The sequence below is a fragment of the Arvicanthis niloticus genome, chromosome 18 (genome assembly GCF_011762505.2).
Source record: "Arvicanthis niloticus isolate mArvNil1 chromosome 18, mArvNil1.pat.X, whole genome shotgun sequence".
Classification (NCBI taxonomy): domain Eukaryota; kingdom Metazoa; phylum Chordata; class Mammalia; order Rodentia; family Muridae; genus Arvicanthis; species Arvicanthis niloticus.
This window is the reverse complement of record NC_047675.1, coordinates 49,914,882-49,942,389: the sequence shown is the minus strand read 5'-3', so window position 1 is coordinate 49,942,389 and position 27,508 is coordinate 49,914,882. Positions and strand designations below refer to the sequence as shown.

General features: G+C 51.3%; 1 protein-coding gene and 1 long non-coding RNA gene across 2 annotated transcripts in view; one reads left to right on the top strand and one right to left on the bottom strand.

Moving 5' to 3' along the window:
• The window catches only part of Galnt2 (polypeptide N-acetylgalactosaminyltransferase 2), a 115,235-nt gene extending 87,952 nt beyond the window's left edge, over positions 1-27,283 (bottom strand). The window contains exon 1 of the mRNA XM_034522389.2: positions 27,085-27,283. Within this exon, the coding sequence (XP_034378280.1) occupies positions 27,085-27,207 (123 nt within the window). The 5' untranslated portion in view covers positions 27,208-27,283. The remainder of the gene's footprint in view (positions 1-27,084) is intronic.
• LOC143435016 (uncharacterized) lies at positions 10,778-15,193 on the top strand. The gene is made up of 3 exons (XR_013104978.1): positions 10,778-11,062; positions 14,140-14,348; positions 14,691-15,193. It is a non-coding gene; the product is annotated as an uncharacterized LOC143435016 (long non-coding RNA).
• Positions 27,284-27,508: the final 225 nt, after the last annotated feature.

Sequence of the window (27,508 nt, the reverse complement as noted above, 5' to 3'; positions counted from 1 at the left end):
TATGAATACATGTATGTAAATGCACCAATGTGTGTCACATGTGCTTACCCACAAACATGCATGTTCATGCACATACACAAACATACACATTACATTTCCACATGGAACTAAGCACAATTGCGTGTTTAGTGTGCACACACATTTGTGGATGTGTACAGTACATACATGTGTACACATACTTATGTATCCTCACAAGCCAAGCATGGCTACCCCAGCTTCACTATATTTTGCCTGGTGTAGGTGCTGTTCATTCGTACAGGAAGGAACCTGAGCCAAAGGCCTGGCAGGGATTCTGCAGTCCTTCCTAGCTGTCTAAGTCAGTAATGATATTCTCATCACTGTCAATTCACAGTCAATACAACTGCATCTCTAGGGTTACTTTGCCACAGAAGTCTCCAGAAAAATAAATGTGTTGAGGATAAAAATACCAGAAAAAGTATAGCTGAATGGGACTGCCAGGCTCAAATTGTGCACCTGTGCTCTCCTCCCGCACCTGTGCTCTCATCCCACACTGGGCCCTCATACAAGGCCAGTCAGTCCACTTAGTGTCACATGTGGAACAGAGTGCAGAGGTCAGGCATAGACACAACAGGACTGTGTTCTGCCCTGGAATGACACTGGCCTTCCCAGGCCTTGGTTTTAGTGACAACCATTGTGATTTAGACAAAAGCACCCTTGAATGCTGTTTCATCTTCAGGACACACTGTGGAGACAGGGATGCGTTTCGCCCCAACACATGGCAAAAACACAATCGGGAAGGGAGGCGGGAATCACAAAAATTAAAACCACCAAAAGATCTTCTCGGTGATTTATAAGCTGAATTGAGATAAAAGGGGGCACGCTTAAGGAAGAGACCCTCCTCTTCCTTGACCTGCAACTGTGGAACATGACTGTCACTCTCAGCAGGCCTGGAACACACAACAGAGTTCTCTCTGCTGTCGGTAACTTACAGGAAGGACACACAGAAACAGGACCACAGGCCCTGCACCCACAGCAGTGCACCAGCAAACCTGAAGGATTATCATATGCCTCCAGCCCCATCGAACGCATCTCTGTGGGGCTGGCACCACCTTCCTCCTCAGTCACCCTGGCCATAACAGCAGCAGCCAGGCTTCATGACAGCAGCCTGTGCTCAGGCCTTTCTCTGTGGCCTTACACACAGACATCACTACCCAAACCACATCCCCCTTTCCTCCCTGCTCTCTTCAAACACACCTCCTGCCTCTGCCTGATATCACTACCCTCCTCTGGGAAACCGTTCCCACCCCACAAGTCCACAAACATACAGCCCAGTGTGTCTGAGACGCTTCCTGCTTGCTCTTCATGTGTCAAAAAGCCATTTCTATCAATGACAGAGCAAAATGCAGCCTTTTCTAAGTTCCTTAAAACAGTGTCCTCAAACAGTGTCCTCACGCTGGGTGACAAGTATGGTGTACAATCATGTTATTCAAGCACCTGGAAGGTGGAGGCAGAAGGTTCAAGGACAGCATCAACTGCATAAGTCCAATGCCAACCTGGGCTACCTGATACTTATCTCCAAATATCAAACTGTGGCTGGAGAGACAGCTCCATGAATACAAGTGCTTGCTATGAAAACAAGGACCTGTGAAAATACCCAGAACCCCCAGTGAGCGAGACTTCACATGCCCCAAAAGGCGTGAATACATGGATCCTGGGAGCTCACTGCTCAGACAGCCTTACCCAAACAGCAAGCTTTGGGTTCAGTGCTAGACCCTGTCTCAAAGCTAAGGTGGAAAGCAATATGGGAAGACGCCCAACACCCTCTTCTGGCCTCTGCCTGCTCACACATGCCTGCATACCTCCATACGCACATGCACACACACACACACACACACACACACACACACACACACACGTCACATACACATATGCATACATGCACACATACACAACAATAAAATCAAAACAAAATGAACCAAACGCAGTGTTCTCTGTAGACAACGCAGTGGCACTGAGGTGTAGGATTGGCATCTCAGAACACCTGGACTAGCAAACACAGCAAACTGAGGGTGGGGCTGGGGATGGAGGGTGGCTGTTGCTGAGCAGTCTGGGATCAGAGGAAACCTGTCTCTGAGCAACCAATTTCCTGTCTCACCTGCCACTCCCAGCATGAGGGCTGCTGTCTGCACTCACCTTTGCCTGGAAGAGGAGTTTAGGGGCACTGAAGTTCCCCAGCATGTTCTGCTAGCTCACAGACACTGGCAGGAGGCACCAGGAGCCACTGGACACCAGTAACCCTGTGCTGGGGTACGTAGAATAAATTTTGAGGTCAAGATACCCTCAGTCTTGGCCTCGGGGTGCATGAGAGGCTTTCTGCTGTTCCCCAGGATCCAGGAATGACAGCATTCCTAAGAATGTCAGTGACCACGGTGACAACTGGAATCTTAGGCATCTTCAGCGGTACAGTAAGTCATGGGTGCTTTTGATGTGGTACACACGGACACTGCCGATGTCTTTAGAGTCGGGAGCCCAGGCAGGTCAGACTTGAAGTCTGCCCTGAAGTCTGCCCTGATCAGCACAGCTGCCATAAAGAAGAAGGGAAGGCCCTTGGCTACAAGACTGTAAGTGACCACATCCAATTGACACTGGCCTCTCACTGTAGGGCCATCTGTCTCAATATCCAGTTGGGGTCCCGTGCTACAGGAATCTGAAGCAGGAAATCTGTGAGGGACTGTAGGGGGGACAAGGGGGCTTCTCGCCACTCAGAGAGAAGGCAAGAGAGCAGCAGAGAACCACAAAGGCAGGGACTCGGTGCACCACTCAGGCATCCTGCCCAGTGGTCCAGCCTCAGGAGGGTTTGCTAATCCAGATGCTAGCCTCCAAACCCATCCAGGCTCACTGAGGAGACAGACAGCGGGAAGTGGGTGGGTGGGCAACTGTGCTAGGGACAGTGTGAGAGAGAGACAGCTCTTCAGCAGCAGAAGGGCAACTGGCAGAAGCGAGCCCCAGGCCACTGCGGGTTCTCCAGTGTGCCTCGGCTTGCATGTCCCGTGTTCTCCTTGTGTACATTCTTTCTCGTATGTGTCATTACTAGCCTCACTCATCATATGCAGAACTCACACATGTCAGGCACATAACGATGCCACCTTCAAAAATGAGGAAGAGAGGAAAGACTTTCGTAAAGAGCCTGCTGAAAGCTGGGAGGGCTTGGGTTCGATCCCTGAGTGGAGGAGTTGGATTGGAGGCTGCATGTAGCTCCAAACCATCTGTGACTTCAACTCCAGGGGATCCAATGCCCTCTGTGGTATCTGTGGGCACCCGTACACATATGCACATACACACTCACAGGCGCACAGCAAGTCACAAATCCTTGACAAGTACTAGGCAGGTTCCCAGGGCTTAGTCTCGGGCCATCTCCTCCCAAAGCCAGCCAGGTTGCTACTTGGTGAGTTCCAGACCAGGGACAGATTGTGTCCCCCTACCCCAGTACAGTTAGAAAAGAGGCAGGGAGTGACTGGCATCAGAGAAACAATGTCTGGGGTTGTCCACACATGTGCACATACACACTTACACAAATCAACACACACAAAGGACACACGCCCTAGGCTGTCTTCTTCCGGAGTTCTTTCAAGTGTCTGACTGGAACTGCTGCTCTTTCAGGATCATCCCTGCTGCCTCATGGGGTAGCTGACTTCACAGCGTTCAGCTGAGTTCCTGTGGCACAGCCTGCACAGCCTTCCGTGTGGATCTTGGTGCAGCGTCCCATTCTCGGGTAAGCCAGGGCCTCTGCCATGGGGTCTGTCTGAACAATGCATGATTCCAGCACACCTCACAGAGTAACATTCACCTTTGTACCTGCACAAATATGGGGACCCAGAAGACAACTCAGAAACCCAAGCTGAGCCCAGCTCCTGCCATGACCACCCCTAAAACGCAGCCTCACCCTATCACCCCCAAGCGACTGCCACATCCTGCTTCTGTCTTCTCCAATCTTGTACTGCCTCAAGTCTAATGAACAGTAGCTCAGACAACTGCTGGTTTCGTTAATAAGAAACAAACAAACAACAACAAACAAACCTTCTCCAAAAGCTCTGTGCAGTAAGCAGGGTGGAAACTCCTCTTAACCACGGCACTGTGGGAGTTCAGTGCTGTGATTCTTCTTTTTTAATGAATGGCACGCATGTATACACACACACATGTACACACACGTGTCTACACACGTACACACATGTACACACGTGTATACGCATGTACACACATGTGAGCGCGCACACACACAGAGTCAATGACATATCTTTGCCCTTCAGACACCAAGTCTGTTCACACTCTAGGGGAGTCTCCTCTGGCTGCCAACCAAGCAAGACTCCTCCCTGTAGACCTAAGACTTCATATCTTAGCACCACCATTCTGAAGGGACGCAGCCTCCTGCAGAGAGGGCCTGAAGAGCCCAGGCCTGGCCCTGCTTCAGGAGCCGCTTTCTCCTCTAGTCCCAGGTCCTCAGCAGAGCTCTTCAGTGCTACCTGGCCATGGGAACTACGGGCTAACAACATTGCCTGGTGAGTATTGTTACCAGGATGAAATGAGAGGGTATGCAGGATGGACTTGCTAGAAGCATCCATGGACACCCACTCCAGCCCCACGGAGGGGAACATGGCAGGCTCATTCCTCACTGAGGCAGAGGCACACTGCCCGGCACCCTAGGGTCAGCAGAGCCAAGAAAGAGAAGCTTTATCACTGCACAGCCCCAAGCAATATACCTTTGCTCTTATCTGCCACACAGCAGATGCCCTGGCATTATTCATCCCTTGTGTGTGGTTCTGTGCCTTGCTCGTGTGAAATGAATGGTACCTGCTGCTTCACAGGGGACTGGAGCTAACAAAACAGAAAGCTCCAAACTCAGCACCTCAGGCAGCTGGATTTCCAGGCAATGTGCCAAGCCACTGTCAGTTCCGGCACACTGCAGGACCCGGAGCCTCAGGTGCACAGAGACACACAGCTCTAAGGCGGGCAGCCTGCCCAGCGTTTCCACCCAGCTCCTTTTCTCACTGAAACCCTCCCACAGTGAGAGGTTGCCTCCACAGGCCTGCCCAGCTTATAAGGGACTTGACATGGTATCCAGAGACATATGGCTTGAGAAGAAATTGTAAGCCAACATCCAGGAAACCATGGGAAAACCCTGGAAATGACAACTCACAGAGTGAGCAACCAACTGTGTATAGAGGTAACCAGCGGCTATTGCACGAGCTTTGGAGAAGGAAGGTCCCAAGAGCAGGCTGAAGAAGGGAATAATCCTTATTGCATTCACTATGCTACAGAGGCCTGGAAATTAGGAGGCATAGGGGTACGGACTGACGTCTGCTGACTCCTCTGTGGGATCACCATCTAGTGTGCACAGAACACATGATCAGCTTTGTTAGTCAGCCAGATGCTGGCCCCTGGGGCCTGAGAGGCAAGTTCTGAATTGTGAAGATCCTTGAGACACCTTGAAAAGCAGGGCACTTTTCACTAGAGGGCTACTGACAGGAGAGAGTGGAAAGGGAAGAAACCCCTGGGTTCACTGGGCCTCCAGTACAATGGCTGTAGGGTAGGCAGCCACTGAGAGAAGCAAAATGTGGGGTGGGGAGTCCTCCTGAGAATCTGTGAAAGACCCAACAGGAGCCCCAGGGCAGCCTAGAGCTCAAGCCTGGGGATTGTCAAAGCCAAAGTGGGCTCAATGAGAGGTAGGCAGTGCTCTGATAGACTCCCCTAGTTTATCCCCAGGACAAGGCTGACTTCAGATCCTGTCCGCCCCCCAGAGACTTGCTGAGCTGCCATGGATTAGCCTGGAGAGCCTCTCACTTGAAGCTACTGGGACAACACAGTACCCTGGGCCTCTTCCAACACACCCTTCCAGAAGGGGCCAAGGAGGTGACTGCTTCCTGCAGGTCCTCCATCACCTATCCTACTGCAGTCGGCCCCTCCACCCTACCCACACCTAACGCATCAGACTGCTGTTTGTGAAAAGCCAGGTGAACTAAACAGGCAAATGCTAAGCAGCCAAAAGCACAGGGCTGCCCTCCCTCCCTCCCCAGCCACAGGACACACCTCAGGAAGGAGCACTGAGCCGAAGAGGCACCAGATGCTGTAGCCCTAGACCCACCAGGGTACGATGCACCTCTGTGACTCATTTTCCAAGTATGCAAACCTGTACTTGAAACAGAGGGACTAAAGGAACCCTGGGTAGTGTATCTCTAGCTGAGTGCCATCAAAAGGAGTCCTACAGAGAGCAGAGTTGCAGGCCAAAGACTACATGCAAAACAACCCCTAACACTGGGGACCGGATGAGGAGACAGCCCGGGGTCTGCAGGAAATGTGGGTGAGCCCCCATGCACTTGCATCTGCTCTCCAGGGTTTCAGAAACCTATTAAGAAAAGCCAATGGTGGGGCAGGTAGCTGTGCACGACGCAGTCCTGACCTCCTCTCCTGACCCACTCTGCACATCACACTTTGTACCTGAACAGGGAGGGGGGTGTCTCAAGATGTCACTATCCTGAGGCACACAGAAGCGGTAAAGGAAGCCCCAGGAGTAAGAAGCAAGACCTGTGGGCTGGAATAACAGCCACAACCTGAGGCTGCCAGCTTGTTCTCACGACCTAGCCCATAACGACAGAGAGGCAGTTTTCCAGCCTCCTCCACCGCTGATCCTTCAGAAGATAGACTCTGACTTTCTAGACCAGCAGCCTCAGCCTGTGAGTCATGACCCCTTCGGATCACCTCTATCTCCAAAACTATTTACCTTACAATTCACAACATCAAAGGTACAGTTATGAAGCACCAGTGAATGGCTAGGGTCACCACGACATGAAGAACTGTATCAAGGGGTTGCACAGTTAAGAAGGTTGAAAGCCACCATTCTAGATGTAGTTCCACTGAAGTTTAGTGGGGAAGGAGAGGAACCCCAGCTGACCTCTCAGCCTTGTGGCCCAAGCAGGTCTGGGGTCTTCATCTGCATCCAAAGGACAGGTATAGGATTACCACTGCCAAGCACGGTGCACCCTCAATGGCGTAATCAGGCCGACTTTGTGGCCTTTCTTGTGGAAAACCCTAACTCTGAGTGAAGGAGAAGCTATGGTTCCTTTGAGACACCACTGCCAGGGTTAGACTGCAGCCAGAGGCAGCAGCTGAGAGTCAAGAGCTGGAGGAGGGGGGAAAAGCACCTCCAAACCTCACAGGGTCGTTCCAGAATTAAGGTCCAAATCAGATCAGAGCCAAATGACTAAGTTCTGGGGGCTGGGGCTAGGCGATTTCTGTTTTAAAGCTACCAACCACGCATGTTCCTGGGGCCACATACTAAGCCTGCCAGGGTTTCTTTCACTTTCTCTCTCCCCAGCCCTTCCCTCTCTTCAACCAATCTCAACTGAAAATCCTTCTGTTTCTGACTTTGTTTCATTTTGGTCCTGGGGAATTTGGCTTGTGGTGCTTTGGACTGAACTTAGCACCTCAATAAAGTTAAACAAGCATTCTGCACTGAGTCATCTCTGTCTGTCTGTCCTGTGTTCACTCTGCTTTGAGACAGGGCCTCCCTACGTCATCCAGGTACCTAGAACTTGGTCTGTAGTCAAGATAAGCCTTGAATTTGTGATGCTCCTGCCTCAGCCTCCCAGCTAGCTAGAAATTACATCTGTAAGTTGCCACAGTCAGCTTCCTGGAACAGAAATCTCATCAAAGAAGCCGATGACTGTAGCCACCCACCCATTCCTGCCCAGAGCCAATCACAAGACTGGGTTTTCTTCCCAAGGTTCCTGAGGTGAACATAGAAACCTGAACACCCACAATCGTGTACAGTTACTATATGCTAACAAGTGTTTTTAAAGATGAAACTGATGGAAGTCAGGCTCTCCTAGGAAGAGCAAGCAAGCCCTTCAACAGGGAGGCACATCAGTTCTTAACTCCAGCTAGTTCTCCAAGGGAATGAATCGCCTCCCGCAGCAGCTGCAAGGGAGCCAGAGAGGCCAGGTCTGAAACATCTAAGGAGGAGGATGCACACAAAGGTCTCCAGTGTGCGGACTGAGAGCTCACGAACATCATGAAAACCTACAACTTCTGGATTTCCTGCCATCTGAGGAACAATCACTAAAGAATGAAAGAAAGGCCATACCTGCCTTTGCCAGCAGCTACTTTCTGCACAAGACTGGGACAGAGGCAAGGTGCCTGAGGTCTCCAAGAGCAAACCTAACTTGATCATGAGACACCTTTTGTGAAGTCTTGGGAAGACCTTAGCATGACACACGCCGCCACACTGCCACCTTGTCCCTGCTTGCTCCCCTGGCCCACCCTCCCACTGCCCCTCAAAGGAAAGTTCTCACACCTACACTGTCAAGGCAGCCAGCTACTTTCAACATCCACCACCCAAGACTCTGCTGTTGGCCACAGATTCTTCATCTCTGCCCCAGGCTACGAATGAACTGGGAGGCAGCATGTGGTCTTCCTGCTCTATAATGAGCCACAGGGGTCCTGAACTGCTGCTCTCTGAATCTGCAGCTCTGACTGCAGCGGGGTGGGCCTGACAGGACTAATAAAGCATTAGGAGTCTTCCATGTCAGCACACTTAGCAGGCTTGGGAACCACATGCACACCAACATGCCCTAGACCATGTATACTTAAGGTGAGAAGCTCTCTGTGGACACAGACAACTAAGAGGATCAGAATCATGGTATCTAGAATCTAGAGCTGGACACAGGCTAGGGACCTCAATTCTCTAAAAAGAAGAAACCAGTCAAGGGCAGGCAAGAATTGTAAGCATTCCTAAGATAGCAGACATTCAGGTGTGAAACACACACGCACACACACACACACACACACACACACACACACACACCACCCCTGCAACTCCCTATATGTGTCTACATGCAAGTATGTAGTACCAGGCTCACAGTTGCTGCATAAAGTTCCACCCACATCCTTTGGACCCATTCAAGAAACACTTAAATGCACTCAAAAATCTAGACAACACGGTGTTTGGGCAGCTGCCTAGAATTATAGCAAATTAAAACTGCTGCCAGGACCAAACTCCTCACTTTTTAATCATTTGCTGAACAACCTAGTTTTGTAACTCAAACTGGAAGGATCTGGGAATTCACTCACAGGGAAGCAGGAGCTCTTACCCAGAGGAGCCTAGGCCTCTGAGGGAGGGAATACACATGAGTTAACTAGTCACCTGTGCAGTGACCAAGACACCAGGCCCAGGGAAAGCAGCTCCTTGGAAGGCAGATGTCTCAAGAGCACTGCAGGAGGGACAGTGCCCTTCCTGCAGGCATCAGCCCCAGAGGAAGGACATGTTGACAGTTTCTGCCATTAGAAGAGCGGAGTGTTCACCCAACTCTGCACAGGCCGGCTTCCCAAAGATACCTGGCCACAGTGCAGAAGGCTAGGAAGGCTAGAGGCAGCCAAAGGCCAAGGCTGTAAAAGTAAAATGAAATACAATACAATAAAAACTGGAAGCCTATAGCTAAACAAGCCTGCAGGAGAGTTCCAACCTTAGTCTATGCATCTAGAAGACAGAGCGGCTGGCCCAGGATGGCTCTGTGTGCAGTCCACGTCATCTGAAAACTCTCCCCCACCTCAGATTGGTCTTGGGGTATATGTTCCTGTGGCTCACCTCGCATCACGGTAAGCCATGTGCATGGAGTAAATGTTCAACAAACACATCCTGGGAATGGATACAGCAAACCTACAAGCTATACGCCTGTGTGTAGGAGGTCTAGGGAAGAATGCTTCTCCTCCTCATGAATGTCATACTTGTAAGGACAGAATTACATAAAAGGAGAAAGACAAGAGACAAAGAAAGCCAGTTCCAAGTAGGCACCACTACTCTTAGAAGCCACACAACTCAGAAATGGCTTCAAACCTCACTCCACAAACAGTGCCAGACAGTTTAAGCCTTGGCAAGGACAGAATAGAAAGTGCCTGAAGTGTCTTGAATTAAATCATGATAAAACTACTGTAGATATTTACAGAACACATACACACACACATAAACCAGGATGTATTATCTAGTGTTAATATTTATAATTAGTCAATTGATCACCTAGGGTCACCTAGCCATATAAGTCCCCTATAAACACATATACACCCCTTTTTATAGTAACTCATCTGAAGTTTCACATAGTAACTCATATGGATCCTTGAAATACAGATACATAGTTAGTTACATTAACTATTTTGCAGAAGGCAAGCTAAAGATTTACTATATACTTTGCCCTACATCACCAACCCGTCTTTGTTTCTAATACAATGTACTTTGGTACATGCTACCTTACTTCTCTAAAATAAAATTGTTTAAAATTCCATACAGAATGTTTCACCTGAATGTGAAACTATAAGAAACAGTGTTACTTGTAACAGCCAAAAAGAAACAACCTTAGTTAAAGTCCTCTGTTAGCTGAATAGACAAAGATACTATATTATTACTCTTCTGCAAAACAGTCTAACAAAAGGCCTACCATCCATGAATCTTTTTTGTTGTTATTACACTTTAGTTTATTTACTTTGTGTGGCTCAGTGGCATAGCACTTGCTTCATACACACAACAGCCGTTCGAATCCCAGCACAGCAAACAATAATAGCCATTTGGCATATATTATTAGATGAAGCCATCTATGGCCCTGGGCTAGAATTATGCAATACCCAATGAGCCCTTTCCCTCTCTGCCACTCTCTGCCTTCTCCGTGAACTCTAGAGCACTCACTGTGGTTTTGAAATCCTCACAACAAACATTAATTACAGTGGGAGGAGCCTTTGGTTTGTGTCTTAACCACCAGATGCAAGAAGGGACCACTCACTGTGGGATACACTCCTCAGCTGTCTCAGCTTTCTCAAGGAGGCTGGGCAGGAGAATCCATGTGGATCAAACCCAGAGAGAAACGTGACTTCTAGGTTCAGCCACCAGGATCACTCAGAGTGACTCACTACACAGCTGCCTCTGAGCTGAGATCAGTCATCAGTGAAGGGGAAAGAGAGCCTGGTGAAGAGACAGAAGGGGAAGAAGGAGGGGAAGAGAGGACTGGAAGTGGAAGAGAGGAGCCCAGAATAGAACGAAGGGGTAGGAGGAAAGAAAGGCGGGGTAAGTGGGGTAGGTGGGGTGCATGGTGAAGGGGGTAGGGGAAAGAAAACAGGAGGGAGGAGAAAGGGGCAGGGGAGGAAGAGGGGAGCCAAAAAGGAAGGGAGAAAAGGGGAAGAAGGAGGAAGGGGAGGAGCAGGAGGCGTGGAGGAGCAGGGAGGCTGCCAGCACTCCTCTAACTACCCTGCCCCGGGGTCCCTGATAAGCTGTGCATTGACACACTGCTGGCCACTTAAGCAGATGACTAAGCTGCACAGCCAGGCTGCCTTAGTCCTAATCACCACAGATAACATGTGTTAATATTGTAGCTCAGTAATTAGAACCTTCTTAAAAGAGAGAACTCTCTCAGCTAATGTGGTAGGTGCTAGAATGGGAAGGCTCACACAGCTAACTGGGGTGCTAACTGTGGTGCCGTCTAACTTGGGTGCTGTCTTAAACCAAAAGCATCTAGGCAGCATCAGGCTGGTGAGAACCCCCATGAGCCCCTGCCATGTCCAGCCGAGTAAGGCCCCACTCTGCTGGGCCTCACTGAGCATATCCACAGGAACATTAGAGTCCATCACAGCAGGCAGTTCAAGCTGCCGGTCTCCACAGACTGGACTGAACAAGGGTCTGCATCTCAGATCCTTGGGGACTGGGTGGCATGGAAGTCTACCTGGGAGACTGCTGGTCCTGGTGCTGGGCCTTTATTTGCCAAAGGCCTCAACCTACCTGGCCCTCCACACGGCTCCCCTCCCCCATTACAGTGGCAGAATGCCTAAGCATGGCAGCTGGGCTCCCAGCTAGTGACACAGGGTAGCCAGACCCAAGGTCATATCCATTCAGGCACCAGGCTGTCCCGAGTCCATGAGGCCCAGGTGTGAGAAGGAGCCTTGGAATCAGGGATGCAGAATGTGCTATCCCCTGATGCTGCAGACCACTCACCAACACGGGGCGGGGCTGAAGGCCACCACCCTCTGAAGCCAGAATTCCTCACACTTGCCAGGATGTAGACCCAGCCATCTCAGAATTCAAACTGTGAGGAGCAGAGCAGGCAGGATCTGCATCAACACCACCTGTACCCTAGGCAACACCGCAGAGATCCCTTCATCCCCCCTGGCAGCTTTTTCTATTGGAGGAGACAGGGCAGCAAGAAAGCCTCCCAAGGTTTGGTTTGGTGAGAGAGTTTCCTGTGGAGTTTGTTTGTTTGTTGCAAGGGGCAGGGTTGAGATGGTTGTACTGGCCACAGAGATCCACTTGCATCTGCCTTCTGACTGCTTGCATCAGGGGTGTGTGTTTGGTCTCTATCTGACCCCTCATGGCATAAGCATATCCCCTGGGACCTGCTGGGACCTGCCCACATTTGGGGGCAGCTCTCAGCTCCAGTGGCTAAGTCACTGCCTGTCAACACTGCACAGCTACCCAGCTGGAGACTGAGAACAATGTGTTGATAACACTCTGGAGTGGCAGAGGCAGCCAGGTGATCATGAGTTCTAGGGATCTCTAAAATGTGCCCGGTTTTACCTGCATGGCATCACTCGGCCCTGACCACCTTGTGAAGAGCTATGAGCACAGGTAACACAGGAGGGGTCACGACCCAGAATCCACTTCCCATCTGTGAAGACAGAGCCTGAAAGCTGTTCTCTGGTGGTCCAGGAACCCTGGGCAGGCAATGGGTTACACACAAACCAACAAGACACTCCTGCCCCAAGTTAATAATTAATGAGCCTCAGGTTTGGCGTTGGGCTTACGAGCCTCGGACTGGTCCATGCTGATCTGTGTGCTGCTCGCCAAGGCTTCCTTGCTTATTAGAGCCAAGCGGCAGTAATCCTCGCCTTGGCCTGGGGCAGAGCCACACATCAGATCCAGGCGCTTCCTTAAATGAACACAGACATGAGCACACCTTCACTCCCTGTCACCCCACCCCCCATGAACGGTAACCAGAACTGTCTCTCACAACCTTGAACTCAGCACCACATGAGTCTTAACCAAGTTGAAAGGCTACCAAAAACCCCTTCAAGCCAGGCAGTGGTGTCGAACACCTTTAGATCCCAGCAATAAGAGGAGATGGAGGCAGGTGGATCTCTGTGAGTTCAAGACCCGGTCTACAGAGCGAGCCCCAGGACAGAGTGGCACAGACAAACTATCTTGAGGAAAAACAACAACTCTTCATATGGAGCTACCCGGTTTTGGAGAAAATGTGAATGATTGCCTTTCTTGTTCTGGCTACCCATATACAAGTATGCTTAACTGAAGGGGTTTCTCTGACCTGTTGACTCATAGGCCAAAACCAGGAGGGTCCTAGCAGCCCTCCCTCCCCCGGCCCCAGATTGCTGACTGACCTGGGGACACCATCTATCATGCTAGACCCTGCTGAACACTTAACTAAACACAGATGAGAAGCAGAGCCAAGATCAGCCCAGGAGCTGCAGGATCCGGATCCTTCACTGGTTCTGCCTCCCACGCTCGCATCATGCCCCACGTCACATGGTCCTACACTTCCTGTTTTGGTTTTGAATCTGTATATGAAGTTTTAATTGTATTAGGATTGTACGCGTGTATGGTGTGTGTGTGTGTGTGTGTGTGTGTGTGTGTGTGTGTGTGTGTGTGTACAGCTTTCAGAAGCTGGTTTTCTCCTTCACAGTGGTTTCTGGGAATTAAACTAAGGTCACGCATGAACACAGGTCCTGTGCACTGTGCTGGTTATGTGCTGTCACTTCTTGTCAACTTGATACAAACTAGAGTCATCTAGGAAGAGAGACCCTCAACTGAAGAATTGCCTCCATCAGATTTGCCCATGGGCAAGCCAGTGGGATTTTCTTGAGTAGTGATTAATGAGAGAGGGCCTAGCCCGCTGTGGGTGGGGCCATCTCTGGACAGGTAGTCCTGGGTTGTATCAAAAGCAAGCCAGTAAGCAGCTATTCCTCTGAAGTTAAACTTCAGCTTCCCTTATGATGGGCTGGGACCTGTAAACCCAGTAAACCCTTTCTGCACCACACTGCTTTTGTTCAGCGGTTTACCAAGCAAGACATGCAGCCAGTACCTTTACAGGTGAGCAACCTAGATGGCTGAGCACTGTGATTTCACACTTGTTCCCTCAGATGCCCATCCGATCTCCCTGAGGCGTAGGAACATGGCTGGACAGAGGAGAGCATCTCTGAGACACACACCAATAGTCAGGTCAGAAGGAGCGAGTGCAACTCCGTTAAGCGTTCATGAACCACAGTCTAAATAAGTGGAATGCATCTATGCTGACTACAGTGTTGGAAAGCAGGCCACACAATCAGCCAGAATCTACCCAGAACTACAGGTATTTCTCCAATAGAGCAGTCCCCACATAAATGGCCACCTGGGTAACATGGTGGTCAAGTGACTTTTACATATGTCGGGGGGTGGGGGGCTCAACTGCAGAAGCAGCCTCTACCTTGGTATAAGGAAATCCAGGGAGGTCAGACTGAGCCTCTGTACCCACCTACCAGGGCTGGGACACTTGAGGTTAAAGTCCCTGGGACAGAGACCACAGGGTGAGATGCTCTTTTCCTGGGGTGAGGAGCAAAGTCTGTTAGTGCCATGAAGAAGACTACAGCAGGGGCAACAGGAGCCAAAGAGGGACCAAGTTGTCACCTCCCCCTCACTGATCCCTCCCTCTCAGGTCACCTTCCAGTGGAGGTCGGCACTGTGCTGGGACAAAGCTTGGTGCAGCCCTAGCTCCGTGTCACAGCAGGGGCAGATGGGTTGGGGCTGAGAATGAGTTCTCCAAGGAAGGAGCAAGTTCACTGAGACTCCTGTGAGAAGAAGCAACTCTGACTGTAGAGGCCAGTAACTGGGTCTTCCAAATCGGAAGACCAGACGCCATCGTAACAGTACGAGAGTATCAGACAAGACCCTGATCAGAGGACCCCACCCAGCACGAGAAGCCTTAGAAAAGCCCCCCCCCCCCCCCCCCCGGCTGCTCCACTCCTGACAGCACTGAAGGAAGCAGAAATCAGCCAGACTGCCTGGAAGAGGTTTAGACCAACTGCAGCACCTGGAAAGGGCACTCTTCAACACATGCTGAGCTGCTGAGCTCTGTGAGCCGTCACCCATGCTGGGGTGGCCTTTGATGATGCACTGTCCTTGAGTCATCCTGCTCCTGTAAGTGACCCCTCACCCATGTTCCTGTAGGTAACCCCAATAAAACTCACTGGTCCACCAAGTTGGACTCTGGTAGATTCCATACTTTAGTCTGTGGTGGACTCCCTACATGGAGCAAGTACACGTGTGTGTGTGTGTTGTATCTCCCCAGGAAAAGTTTTGTCACAGAACACTGGGTTGTCCTTGGCATGTGTAAGGGCTTATCAAGTGATAACCAGTGAGTCTTCAACAGCTCTGAGCCATTAGTCTCCAGGATTTGCAGCATCTTACCCCTCAAGGAAGTAGCTGAGACCAAGGAACGTAGGTTTCCTTTATTCCTTTCACTCAGCGTCAAACTAGCTGCTAGTGCAGCAAGAGTCTAATTCCTCAGGGGCTCTGACTGGGGGTGAACCTGTGTATGGGCTCCAAGTGCCCTCTCATGATATCCCCAACAACATTTCACACACAAACACAGAAATTTATCTCTGTCCTGTCTGAAAGCTTTACCAATGTAACAATATTGTAGCAACAGTTTCAAAAACTCAGCTAGGACACTAAGAATTCAGAGGCTCAGAGGGAAGGACTGTCCTGAGAGCAATGACCAAAACTCTGATCCTGAGTCTTAGGAGACTCCCTGACCTAGCTCTGCACTGTGCAGCTACCTCTTCCCCATCGAGTGCAGGTTGCGACTCCACTTACAGATGCACCAGGATCTAACGGCTTAATGCAAACACAGCTGAGGCAGGTTGGCGCAACCTCAGTGAAGGGCTTCAAGAGAAGTGGGGTCTCGCCTAACCTTTGTACCCACTGCACCTGGGGAGAAAATCAAGTTCACCTCAGAAACAAGGCTGACTCTTGACCTTGACCAGCATTGAGGACCTCTTCACACAGCAGATTCCAGTATAAAAGGGCAAAAAGACTTAGAACCCATACACTGGGTTCTGGGAAGGGAGGCCCAGCTCACCCAACAGCATGCGCATAGCATCTGGTAGTGCCCTTTCCTCCAGGCTGGAGAAGACGGACAGTAGGCTGGGCTATCAACCACCCACTAAGGCTAACAGGCCACGGGGATAGCTACCACTCTGGGCCACAAAGCTACAACTGGTCCCAATCAGTCCAGACACACTGAGTTAAGATGTTGAGAACGCTCAATGTTACACATGTTCCCTGACTGCAGCATAAGGCAGCTTTCTGAAGGACGTACCAATGCCTTGGAGTTGGGCTTTAAATCCTTGACACACTGCGAGCACTCGAGGCTGCAGACAGCCTACTCCCTTCACCAGCCCAGCTGCTGAGTGGCTTTTACTACATGCCTTCCCGCCTATGGCCTTCTGACTATCAGCCAGGATGGCCAACGTTCCAGACTCTGTCAGCTATTCTTCTTGTGCAAAGCCTCCCTCTTGACAGATAGTTGTCATGCTGGAGTAAAACAGAGTATAGGAGAGGCGTCTGAGCCAGACTCTCCCGCAGCTCAAACACTGAGAGGGGACAAAAAGAGCCTCTTGGGGGGAGAGAGACACACAGCGTTGTATGAACTGCCTTGGGGCGATGGAAACAAACACACACACCCTGGACAGGGCACCACCAAAAGACTAAAAATAACCAGACCCAATGAGTGTGTCGGCTGACTTACAGAGCACAGGTAACCCCAAATCAGCAGAACCACCAAAAATATTCACCTTAGCATGGATGGCACCCAACTTACCTATAGCCACAGACAGAGCTAACACTCAGTTACCCGTAACTTTAATTTTTTCAAATCCTAATTTTAATGATGGTTCTTAAACACTATAACCTTCCTTGTAACTTACCACCCACCAGAAGTAGCGGAAAAGAAAGGTTCTTCGGAGCAACTCCTGTCTGTGTTGTCTGGAAATCAGCAGTTAAGTTCATAGGTTAGCAGGCAGTGGCAGCTCAATCCACTGGCAAACACCTCACAGACACACCAGCAGTCGAGTTTGGTAGAGCAGGGTTAACAACAGCAGTGACCTGACCTAGCAGAGACACCAGGCCTCAGCCTAGGCTCAAGTCAGCAGAAGGGACCAGGAGGAGACCAGGAGACATTCTCAGCTGTGCCTCTCTCAGGGAAGCAAAGATCATTGAAGATGAGAGACCTGTAAGCATTGCACAGCTAACTGCACCAGCAAGCCAAGCTGTCTCTGTCACTCTGTAGAGTCCTATTTACACCCTCCAGACATCACGTGTCCTCCATGTGCATTGTCTCACACGTGCCTTGAATCAGCTCAAGTCAGGGAAGCAGCAAGAAACTGCAGCACATCACCAGAGGTATTTGGTGTGTGTCTCTCTATGGAGTTCCAAGAAATGCAACTCAACTACACAGTGTAAGGCAGACCAATACATGTGTGTCGTTAGCAAAGAATCCTTCATAACATGTCCTTTCACATGTGCTTGCTTTAGCAGAACTTCCTCTCTCCTGTGTCTGCTTCAGCGAAACCTTCCTTCACGAGTCTGCCTTAGCCTTTCACAACTGTGTCCACTTTAACGAAATGTTCCTTCGCGTGTTTGCCCCAGCAAAACACCATCTAACCGACTTCTCAAAGAACCCTCAGGTTTCCACTTCAGTTACCCTCCACATTCGATACTGTCCATCACCTCCCAGGACTACAGGACCACATGCGGATGGGGCAGAAGGACACAGAGCTAGCTGGGAGGTGACGGGAGGAGTGGCTAGAATCTCAGATGCAGGTCATTATCCAAAACTCCTTCCATGAAGAAAGGTCAACAGGCCTTTGCAGGTGACCACAGACGTTCAGGTTAGGATGACTCAGATGGAAGGACAGTCCTACACTGGCCTCTCAGGGACACACTAATGCATTAGGGACCTGGGGGCTGGGAGGACAGTTCTACACTGGCCTCTCAGGGACACATTAATGTATTAGGGACTGGGGGCCGGGAGGCTAGAGGCAGGGGACCTAGGGGAGGGCACCACCTAGAGACATCAGGGTGCATCAGATAATCTCAAGAGTGGACCACCAAGGGATGGGCATGGACCACTGGAGGACCTCAAGGGGGAAGAGTAGAGCCTGCCTGGATACCTCTGGCGCCAGAAAGGCAAAGCAAACCAAACCGTGTTCAGTAGCCCCAGTCCGCTCACCAAAGCCACCTGTTAGTCTTTGAGGCCTTCGACTGCCACTGCCCTGGGACACTATACTTTGGCTTGTGGAAACACCTTAAAATAGGTCCAACTCAAAACACAGCCTCACAGACCCAGAGTGTCTCCTTAACAACAGGGGCCTTCCTAGATCCAAGACAACCCCAGGTGGCCCAAAGAAGGGAGATGGTCCAGGAAGATGGGGAAAGCCACTGTTCCCCATCGGCCAGCTCAGCTGTGGCTGCTCCCAGAAAGCCCATCTCCAGCAGGAGGGAGAAAGAGCACATGAGCATGTGAAGGCAGCAAAGGAACCTCACTGCACCCTTGGACCCCACCTTCATCTCTCACGGACCCCACCACGCCCCTCTTCACTGTGAACCGTGCAGACAGGAACCCAGAGCCACTCCAGGGTAACGCAGGGCTGAGTGATGGCCTTCCTCCTGCCCAGCATCCTCACCAACATCCAGACTTTATTCTTTGCTGCAATCATTATGAAGTAAAATTTGCTAATTTGCAATCCAAGAGTAACTGTGTAAACGCTGAGCCAATTGGCCGACCAGGCCTCAGCCCTGCAGCAGCTGTGCTGTGCAGTCACAATTCTGTATCTATCTTGCCTGTGTCGGTCACCCACCATCCCAACGGCAAGCAGAGCTGAACTGAGGAAACCAAAAGAAAGTTTGTGGGAAAGTTTCAGATAGTAACCACTCAAGATGTTGAAATAACCAACTAACAATTAGTTTTAAAAATTAATTACACAGCTACACAGTTAAAACATGCATCCTGATACAAATTTTCAAAGACAAGTTACAAGGGATGAAAGGGTGAAATTGGGAAAGAACTGAGAAACCCAGCATGAGGAGTGAAGGCTGCAGTCTGTGCACTATGGCTCTCACCATGAGGAGTGAAGGCTGCGGTCTGTGCACTGGCTCTCACAGTGGGACACCGCCCAGTCTGCCATCCTCAGGTGAGGAAGGAGCAAGGGTGCAGGGTCCTTTCATCTCAGCTCTTCCCAAGCAACCCACTGTACGAGATGACATCCCCATGGCGCAGAGGCTCCCTTCACTGTCCGTCATTATGTGGCTCCCACCTTTAACACTTAGCACTAACAACAAGCGTCACATCTGCTGTGAGCACAGCAGGGCCAGTCCAAACAGTTTATACATACTAACACGCTGTACACTGGAAACTGCTGAGACAGGCAAAAGATAAAACCACACAGAAAGGCTAAGTGACTTCCCTGAGGTCACGGAGCCACCCAGGAAGCAGGAATTTATACGCAGGCAGCCTGGCTGAGGCCCAAGCCACTTGGCTATATCCTCTTTGCCACGTCATACCAGTCCTACACAGGAACCCAGAGGCAGCTCCAGTGCAGTTTCCAGGTTGTCTCCAGACCCTGCAAGGTGGCCGTCAGAGTTTCTGTGCAGCCCTGAGCATTAGAATCCCCATGCCTCAGTGCTCAGGTGGCAAAGAAGCTACTGTTTGCAAACCACTGGACCGGCTCCTGGACCCAGGCAGCTTGGGCGGCCAGAACAGGCAAATGACAGTGTGTGCCGCCCATGTCCCGTTGGGGAGAAAAACTCTAAAATCAAACACTACTGATATGATGACAGCCTAAGCCAGGAAAGGTAGATAGTTCATCCCTTCCTAAAACAAAGGACATCAACTCGTTCACGCCATCCTAGGCAGAGGACGGTGGCCATGCTATTCCCTGATGCTACCGCTATGCGTTCTTGGTCTCTCTCCTCTGTCAGGACTGCGCCACCCCAGCCCTTACCTGCCTCTGTGAGCTCAGTGGTAAGGCTGGTAAGCTGAGGTCACCACCCTTTCACAGTGCCAGGCTCGGGCCTGGTCCTCAGACCACCCAAGCTTTCTGCTCATCTACATCAGCAGTTCTGACAGAGGATAAGCAGACAATAACCCTGTAATCAGCACTCCTGGCCCGAAACTGTGGCTGAGTACAAGAGGAAGACCTGGTATCTGTGCCTGTGTGTCAAGGGCAGATTGAAAACAGCCCATCCAGTGCTGGATTTCCCAGAAGCCTTATCATAGGTAGCTGTTGAGACCTTAAAACAGTCTGACTGTGCTACTGTGTGACCTGGGGGACAGTCTGGCAATGTGTTCAAAGGAAAAACTTGCCAGCCCAGTGCTGCCCTAGGCCTACAGAGAAGCAAGACAGACAGCAGGACTCAGAGCCTTTCAGGAGTTACAGTGTCAAGGCTGATATAAGTTGAAGTCACCAAGAATTACACCTTACAGAAAAGGCAGGGTACTGACACAGATATACAGGGCAATCAAGAAACCCCCCATTGACTGGCCACACCAGCCTTGTTAGGTAAAAAGCTGTGAGCTACTGAAGGCAGCTTAGGTGACAGTGACCTGTGTCTACCTTGGTTCACACTCAGCCACAAGTGCTCCTGGTGGGGTATCACTAGGAGTAGAAATCAATCAACACAAATGGTGAATGCTTTCCTGTCAGGATCTTCCAGGACTTCAGAGCAACACTGATAAAACCTCACTGCGTGTTTCTCATCCACCAAAGGGGCACCTCAAAATACACTAGCTACCTTTTAACTGAAATCTCAATGTAAGACACGATTGCCCCTCTGCAACCTGGCACCCAAGGGGACCTCTTATATGGTGAATACTCCAGCATGTTTTCTGAATGGGTGCACACTCTCAGTTGCTCTCTGAAATAAGAAGTAAACATCTATCAGGACTCTGGGAACAGAGTAGACAGAGGCCAGCCTCCTCTGTCACATAGAGGCCCAGAGAGCAACTGGGCTCTCAAAGATGACAAAGAGTAGAGCCCTGACTGGTCCATTCTGAGATGACCAATCCTTGCTTACCACTGATCATGAGAAACTGGAGTAAGCCTCCCCCAAACCACCCAAGTCTCTGTAAGCCAGGCTAGGGCCCCAAATCATCACCACAGGTTCGGCATCGCAATCCGCAGGACATATGTCAAAAGCTTAAAAGAAAATCCCAAAACAGCGATCCCTAGAAATCCTGTCAGGATAAGCCGAAAGCAGCCAGTGAAATGGAGAATTCAGCAGGATTCAGGGGAGGCGTGTAGAATTAGGGGTGGCTAATTATATAACTGCCAAGCTGCCTTGAGGCAGAGCCAATGACCCTTAGCACTTTTATGGTCCCCCTCCCTTGGGAAATGCTGTCACCAACGATCTTGGTGACACAGTGGACAACGGAGAAAAGCAAACAGAAAGTGGCTGGACTCAGAAAAGTTTCGGGGATGCCTGACCCCAAATATTCACTTATGATCTCCTTTGTGTCTGTGTGCAAGAGTGGTACATAGAAAAATCAATGTCTGATTAAGTCTGAAAGGGCTTTATCGGTATGTAGAAAATAAAAACGTTGAATGATAAGAAAGCATGTTATTCGGTTCAATGGAATGTCCTTTGTTTCCCTATGACACACAAACTACAGAGCATGTTACAAAGAAGGGAGCCTTGGGGTTGAAGAAAAAGGATTACAGAAGACTAAGTATGGAGGTGCCAGCTCTACAGTCCAGACCACGTCAGGAGGGTGCTAGCAAATCCAGACCCACTCCAGGATGGGAACCTAAAAGAGCAAAGGGCTCCAGCAGGTGAGCTGACTGATGTTGAAGCCTGACCCGCCCTCACCTCCTAAATATAATGCTCAGGCCAAAGGCCAGGAAGTCTTCCCACCCAGAGAGATCAAGGTCAAGTTCTGCTGTGGTGAGCGGCTCTGGTACATCAGAGTAGCAGTGACCATCCAGCTAGGCAAGCTGCCTACCTGGCCCAGCCTGTTCTCAAGCTCCTGGCAGCCTTTGTGGGAAGCACTACTGAGTTCTTGCATCAAAAGGGACCTGAGCAGGAAGGAGCCGAGACCATGTGGGTAGACAAGCACTTCTGCTCAAGGCAAGGCCAGACCTCAAGTCACTGACAAGAGGTGAGCGTTCCAGCACTCAGCACCTGTAACACCTGTTTTGACAAGACAGGGAAGTGGGCACAGGAACCATAGTGGGTGACAGAGTTCACCCTTAGCTGCTCAGTGTGGAAAGGGGACAGGAGGAAGATTGACTTTCTCAAAAATACAGGGACGGTGGGCAGGGAGAAGCAAGCAATTAGAGCCTGGGACAGTGGACAAGACAGTGGCTACCGGACTGTCTGGCCTGGCATGACTCCTCCCTGCCTAGCCAGCAAATCTCCGTGTCACCATCAAGCTAAGTTCTCAAACAAGCTGCATGGGGAGACAAAGACAAGACCTCAGGGAGTAGGCTGGGCCAAGGCCCAGGTCTCTCCCGGTGTTTTCAGCTGAGCCCACAGGAGACTGACCAAGAACTCGCCAGAAACACCTGCAGCCTTCCTGAGCTCTGTGTGAGCCTCCCCCAGTGCCCAGGCAGCCACCTCTGAATATGACTTTGGGTAGGAGCACCACAGCAGCCTTGGGCTGACATTGTGTTTCTTAGAAACCCGAGACTAGGGCGGCAGCAGAGAAGCTACATGCATCCCTGTCTGCCTACCGCCTCTCACAGACCTCCTTGACAAGAAGGGCAGCCAACAACCCCATCCTTACCCCCGACCCCCACCCCACCCCAAACTCCCTTCACTCCCTTTCTTCCAGCAGACCAAAAGATTCAGAAAAACTCTCCCTGCTTCCAGGGCCTCGCCACCGCCACCCCACAGCAGCTCACCCAGCAAGCAGAACAGACTGATGGCCCTAGCGCCTGGTAAACAGGTTCATTTTCACCTTTGCTGGAGGGTCCAGGGCATAACTGGGTATCTTTCTAGTGTTTGTGGGTCCCAATCTGTTTCTAAAGTGTTTGCACTCCCCTGGGCAGCCACAACAGAATTCTGGAGCAGGGGACTTTATTTTCCTTAAGGAGGCTTATCTTACAGGGTAGATGAGGCTATGCTGGGCTTTCCCTGGCAGTCTTCCCACCTCCACTGCACTCTCACCATTGTTTTAGAGCAGGGTCTCATAGAGCCCAAGCTGGCCTAGACTTGAAGGTGATATGTAAGAAACCGTGACCTTGAACTCCTGATCCTACTGCTTCCACCCCTAAGTACCAGGATGACAGGTCTGTGTCATACATAGTGCAAGTGGCCTTTCTTAAATTGCATGCCTATCACTGGTACCCTGCTGACAAAGGTCAGGACACCGTGTGGCAGCCTCTTGTCAGCCTTGGATAACCCCAGACACGCCTCCTAACCAGGGATCAGGAAGAGTGGGGAGTTTGGAGCCTGTCCTGCCAAGATTCAGGCACAGGTCCAACACTCTCTGCCATCATGGACTTCCCCTCAAGTCAGGGTACGCACCCCACCCACCTTGGCTACCAGGAACCCCCTTATGACACCACAGCTGGGTCCAGAGCTGGGACAGATGTCCCTAGAATTTCCCCACAAATGGCTCATTAACAGAACCCAAGGTTCAATGCAAACTCTGAAGGAACCCTGTACACCCGTCCCTCAGGAGGTATGCAAAGAAAACACCAAGGCACACAGTTTGCCAGAAAGAAAGGCCTCACAGGATTCTGGCTCACCCCATTTTCTGGGGCCAGGGGATTTTCCTCTCATTTCTTTCTTTCCTTCTTTCTGTATCGGTTATTGGTCGCTTATCAATAGCATATAATCCTAAGAACTAAAATAAATAAAGAATAAAACAAACAAAGCCATGGTATAAGGATGTGGCTCTCCTAACGTTGATGAAAGAACAGAGAGCCAGAGATGAGGAAGGGTCACTGAGCAAAAGGAAGAAAGCGAGATGTCCCCAGCACTGCTGGGGCCACCATGCTGCCACCATCCACTTGTACACCTACTCAAGATGGTAGTGGTTCCCTCCAAAATCAGCCACATGATCGAGTGAGCCAGCTTGCCGTGGAAAGCCCTCTACAGAACAGCATAGGCTCAAGTCCCTTCTCTGCTTTTAGAACCTACTGTTCTCCCAGTGAGTGTCCCCTCTATAGTTCCAACAGAAGCCCCTCCCCAATGCTTCCTGTCTAACCCTGACCGCCAAACACCTGCACCTGAGGCCCAGCTCCCAGGAAGAGCAGTACCTCAAGCTCTCAGTCAGTCCATGAACGGACCCCCAGTCTCTCAGCTGAGCTCACCGCTCTCACTCAGACTGGGAACCTTCCTGTTGCTACACTTCAGCCAGAGGCAGCTTCCTTTCAACAGCAATCCCTTCCCTCCTCTGCAGCTCCATCCACTGCCAGCATACCAGGGCCCCAGGGAAACTTAACATGATTAAAATTTTAAAGCATTTAAGATGCTCAAAGGAAAGGCATTCTTGAAGTGCAAATCATCAGTTTAGGGAGGCGAGAGTAAATATGGCAGGGGGAGATACCTACACAAATGAAATGCAATTTTAAACATTATGCATAAATTGCTTTAACGTGGAGCCTCAGCATCAAGTCTGGGCTTTCCAGCAAATGCTGACAGTTGGTTTTCAGCTCCTTAGTTCATTCAGTCTGTAGTCTGAGGTGAGCTGACTTCCTGGGTTTTGCTAAATGGAGAACAGCAGTTCTCAGAGTTGTTCAGCAGGCAGGGCACACAGTGCCCAGTCTGGCCTGGCTGCTGAAGCAGCAGAGATCCTAAAAGGATGCCCTCAGACAGTCCCCAAAGCACAATCCTGAGACCTGGGGCCCCTTGAGAATAAAACAGCAGAGCATGAAGAACTAACAAAGATGGAGCACGAGCCCCCCCTTCCCCCATGATCAGCACCAAATACGAGGGAAAAAATGCTGTCTACTTACAGCAAAAAAAAAAAAAAAAAAAAAAAAAAAAAAAAAAAAACCTACGAGCTTTCAGTAACGCTGCTCTTCTTATCCTCACATTCATGTCGTACACGCTAAAGGAATCACACATTTCCTCTTATCAAGAAAGAGGATGAACAAAATGTGGGGAGCCTTCTAGTGTTTAAAGCCACTAAGGGATTCAAGACGGCACTCCACAGTTTGGGGGCATCCTCTGCCTCTCTCAGGATCCACCTTGCTACCTCAGTGGGAGCACTACTGGAATTTCCAAATCTACTGTGGTTCACACATCACTTCCTTGGCCCGCAGATCACTAAACCATGATGCTCTGAGCCAGGGCTACATTTTATGGCTCACTGACAACAGAACCCAGGTCCTCAACTTGCTTTTTCTATTGGGTCTCCATCAGATCACAAAGAGGTCTTAGGCATTCTTCAAACCTAAAGCTTATACCTCAGAGGCATCCAGAGGATTTTAATGGGGAGACCAGCCAACTGCTTGCCAGAGCAGTATGTGACAGCAGTAGGGTGACATCCCTGGGAGGCTAATGCCACAGGTGCCTTTCTATATACCTGTGCTGATCCAGGGCTTCCTCAGTTTGCTTTTTCTTTGTGTGGATGGGAAAAAAGCATTGTCCATTGTCGGCAGCCAGGCTATTCCCAAGGCGAGGGAAGTCTCCTGGGGAAGCAAAGTTGGTACAAACCACATTTGCTCAGAGTCACAATGGTTTTCAAAAAACCGGCTGCTGCCACCAGCCACACGTACTGGACTTAAAACCTAGCAGGGGCTCCCAACACACCAACCATTCAGAAAGCAGGGCTGAGAGTCAGAGTCAACCCCACACAAGCCAAACATAGGGAAACACTGTTTCCACTTTCACTACTGAAAATAAAAACGAATCATGAACCCCTTCCAGAGCCAAAAGGGCACTTCCACCTCCCTCCCTCCTTCGGTAACTGCAGCTAGGAATAACTTGAAGATGCCAGAGAAAAAGGGAGTCAGCCATGTGCCTTTGACATTCAGCATCCGACTAGGGGTAAAGTCGGCTCATGGACAGTGCATCCTACTCAAGACCCTATGCCCTAGCTTCCTCAGCCGTGGTCTACTTCCATTCTTTTCTGGTCGTTGTAGTGTTACTCATAATCAAGTAAGGAAGGCTACAAATCTTTGGAAAAGGTAACTATATTTTGAAGCTCATTAGCTAGTAAAACATCACAAACTCCTCCGGAGAGAAGACAACAGCCCAGACAGCGCCAACCAAGGCAAGGACCTCACGCCGAGGTACTCAAGCCGCCGAGACGACTGCTCAATCAGAACCTGTAAGCTCTAAGCGACCTGTGGTTTCCACGGCCTCACCACCGAACCCATCAGACACACACACCGAGGAGGGACTTGGAGCTAGGAAATGCAAGCGCAAAAGACTAGACAGTTCCCGCCGCCGTGAGGGGCCAGGGCCGAAGTGGGCAGCGTAGCAAGTAAGAGGGAAGGAAGGTCTGGTAGGATCTCGGAACGTCCTCACTGCCGGATAAGGGGGATCGGGCAGAATCATGCCTCTGATCGCTGGAGCACCAGGGTTCCAGCCCGACCAAGATCCCCAAGATCTGGGTACAAGACGCGAGGGTCGCGGGTTCCAGTTGGGCGGAACGTGGCTCGGGGCGCACCGGGTCTCGGGTGACAATGATCCCCAAGATCCCAGAGCAGGGAGTGGGGCTCCGGGGTGAGCTGGGCGGAGTATGGAACAGGGGGCAGAGAGTCCGGAGGGAGGGTTGTCCCTACAATCCCAGCAGCACAGGGAGTGGAGCGCAGTGTCGCCAGCGAGATAACAGCCTCCAAGATCCTGGTGCAGGGCGGTACGTGGCTCCGGGTGCCCGCGCCCCGCGTGCGGGAGGCAAGTCGCTGCACCCAGAGCCCCGGGTGAGCCGGACTGGGCCGGGGCTCGCGCCGCTGGCCTGAGGGCCCGGAGAAAACTTGAGGAGCGCGTCCCGGCCAGGGTCCCCGAGGCTGCTGTCCCGAGCTGGGGAGCACTCTCCGTGCACGGCGACTCCCAGCCGCAGGCCCGGGTCGGCGCACAGGCCTCGCAGCACTCACCTTCCTGCCGGCGCCGCCCCCGCCCGCGGCCAGCGCGGAGCCGCCCCCCGAGTACATGTAGTAGGCGATGCCCAGCACCCAGAGCAGCGCGAAGCACAGCAGCATCCGCGAGCGCCGCCGCATCCTCGCTCTGGGCGGCCGCCGGGCAGCCTGGCGGCGCGGCGGGCGGAGCGCGCGGCGGGCGGAGCTCGGGGCGGCGGCGCGGGAAGACGCGGCGCTCGGCGGGCGGCGCTCGGCGCTCGGCGCCCGGCAGGAAGCGGCGGCCCGGCGGCGGGGTCAGGGAGCAAAGGGCGACCAATCGACGCTGAGGGGCGGGCGCGGGGGTGGGGCCAAGTCTCCATGGCAGCGGCGCCCCGCCCACTGCGCGCCCCCGGGACTGGCAGGTGGAGGCCGCGGGCGCGCGGTTCACCAAAGACCTGGAATG